At 37.7% G+C, this 2,420-nt stretch overlaps 1 protein-coding gene across 1 annotated transcript in view; it reads left to right on the top strand.

Moving 5' to 3' along the window:
• LOC103373956 (protocadherin beta-16-like) overlaps positions 1-191 on the top strand; it is a 63,053-nt gene extending 62,862 nt beyond the window's left edge. The window contains exon 8 of the mRNA XM_008303969.1: positions 13-191. Coding sequence (XP_008302191.1) covers positions 13-191 — 179 coding nt within the window. The remainder of the gene's footprint in view (positions 1-12) is intronic.
• Positions 192-2,420: the final 2,229 nt, after the last annotated feature.

Genomic DNA, 2,420 nt, shown 5'->3' with positions numbered 1-2,420 from the left:
TTGACGGCACAGGAACTTTACGCAGCACTTACAATTATGACGCGTACCTGACAACAGGTTCTCGGACCAGTGACTTCAAGTTTGTGACATCTTACAATGACAGCACTCTGCCTGCGGACCAGACTCTGAGGAAAAGTCCATCAGACTTTGCTGAGGCATTTGGAGAACTGGAAGAGTCTCCAGAGGTATGAATAGAAAAATAATAGAGAAATAGAAAAAAATTCTTAAGTCAAACAAAAACACTCAGTTCTATATATTTTTTTCTGTCAGTGGTTTGAATTCAGTTTTTTCAGTGTGTGATTGTCATGTGATGTTTGTCTTTCCATTTGTTTGTCTAAAGCTTGTTTAATGAATTGCAATCCTTCCTAAGAAGCTGTTGTTGTTTATTTTAAAAAATGATTGATGGTCATAGCTTTGTTTTTTTGTTTTGAGTGTCTGATTTTAGGCTCAGTTAAAATCTTGTTTACCTTCAGTTGCTGTATGAAGCATGTTGGTTTTATTTTGTTGACATTACTGCATGTTGCTGTGGCTGATTGCTCACCTGAAGACATTGTGTTATTGTTGCTTTGTTTGGAAGCACGTTTTTTGTTAATCTAACGTTGTGACATAGTGACATTGATTTTAAAAGTGATTGTTTTTGTATTGCCATCAGACATTTTTCCATATAAAACATTATATCACAAGTGTAAAAATTCCGGTGTATGTCCACTGCTTCACTCAAATTCATGTTTTAACCTGTTCAGCCCTGACCTAGTTCTCAGACCTCTGCTCGAAAATGACATACCCATAACAACAGTTCATCTCTGCAACCACAAGATCTATTTGAATAATTCTTGTGTCATAATGAAAGGAGCACTTGTAAAATTTGTTCAGATGTGTAAATATCAGTATATTTATGTTACTGGTTAAGAGTAACTGAAGATGAGACTCTGCATTTTGTGTTCTGACATAAATGACACCATCTTCTTCGACAACAGAACCGCTCAACTGGATTTGACCGAAACAGAAATGAAAAATTTTCAGGTTCGCCTAAAAAAAAAAAAAAAAAAAAAAGCACTTTCAGGACAATTATCTATTTGGAAAGATCCAGCTGCAGCTCTCATCCTCTCCCAAATCGTAGCACAATATGTGAACATTCTCTCTGCAAAGATTGACTCTGATAAAGTGAAGCAGAGCAAAATTAGAGACTTTTTAGTATGGACAGTTCAGGCGAGGTCACACTTTGGCACACTTGTGACCATCTGAATTTTCTTATGTGCAAACTATATATTTCACTTGTGTATCACTAATGGTGTTCAATACATCTAAACACAGCAGTTTTTTTTGTTTTTATTTTTTTGAGAATTCAACCAGACCGCTATATGTGTTACATGTCCTGTGCTAATGCTGATCAAACTGCTGTGAAGCTCCTGTGGTGACACAAGGCTGTATCTCCGTAATGGATTGGTCGATTTCAGTGATTGACACCTCATTCGAGTCCTTAGAGCCAATAGAATATAGCGATAGCCACAAAAATAAGATTGACAGCACTTTTAGGCAATCAGAATCAGCAGAACGCCACCTTGAAGACGCTTTGCTGAGCGAGTGTTCACACCATGGCTCCCTTAGGCTAACGAAGCCTCCAACAAATGCCCGGAATGATTTCAGTATAACACAGTAAGTCATACTAACTGATTCCGGTGTGGATTTACCGATAAAATAAAAACTTTTCACGGCAAAAGAGAAATTTTACAACTGTAGATTGATGAAGCGATTTCGGTTTTTGCTGTTCTTTTGGGTTATTTCTAGCTGACACTTTGATTTTAGAGAGCTTTGATGGATATGTTTGGAATCTGTGGACTGTCTGCTTTCGTTTGAGGGTTTGTTTGTGCGTTTTACGTAAAGTACCAAAGCACTCGAGCCAGAAATGTGGTGAGTGGGTTGACTAGGTGGCGCTATATTGATTTCCATATTTGATAATTCATTTCGTTGGTGTTTGAGTTGTGTTTGGGTCATGTAAAAATGGCATATAGATTCTTGTAGCCCAGGTTCTGCTGTTTAATTTGATGTGCAACATCACTGTATTCTTTCATGATGAGTGTATTGTTTCACACAATTTCTTTGTGTGAAACCCGAGAGGCCCCCAAATAACGTCTGTGTTTATCAGCTGTAGGTTGCAATGCCACTGAGTTTCAGTGATGTGTATTGAGAGCTTGTGCATGTGCCAGCTACATTTTGTAAGTTTCTCTCAGTGCTCAAGTATATTTTCCACTGTGTTGCAGACATATGATAGCAGCTATGCCTATGGTTGCTATCATACCTCAATTTAAGTTGGAAAATTTTGTGCTATAATTTTTTATTTTTTTTTAGCCAATCTCTCTCTCTGTCTCTCTCTCTCTCTCTCTGTCTCTCTCTCTCTCTCTCTCTCTCTCTCTCTCTCT

Source organism: Stegastes partitus, unplaced genomic scaffold, assembly GCF_000690725.1.
Source record: "Stegastes partitus isolate 25-593 unplaced genomic scaffold, Stegastes_partitus-1.0.2 Scaffold2105, whole genome shotgun sequence".
In the NCBI taxonomy this organism is placed as follows: Eukaryota; Metazoa; Chordata; class Actinopteri; family Pomacentridae; genus Stegastes; species Stegastes partitus.
This window is presented reverse-complemented; position numbering and strand designations above follow the sequence as displayed.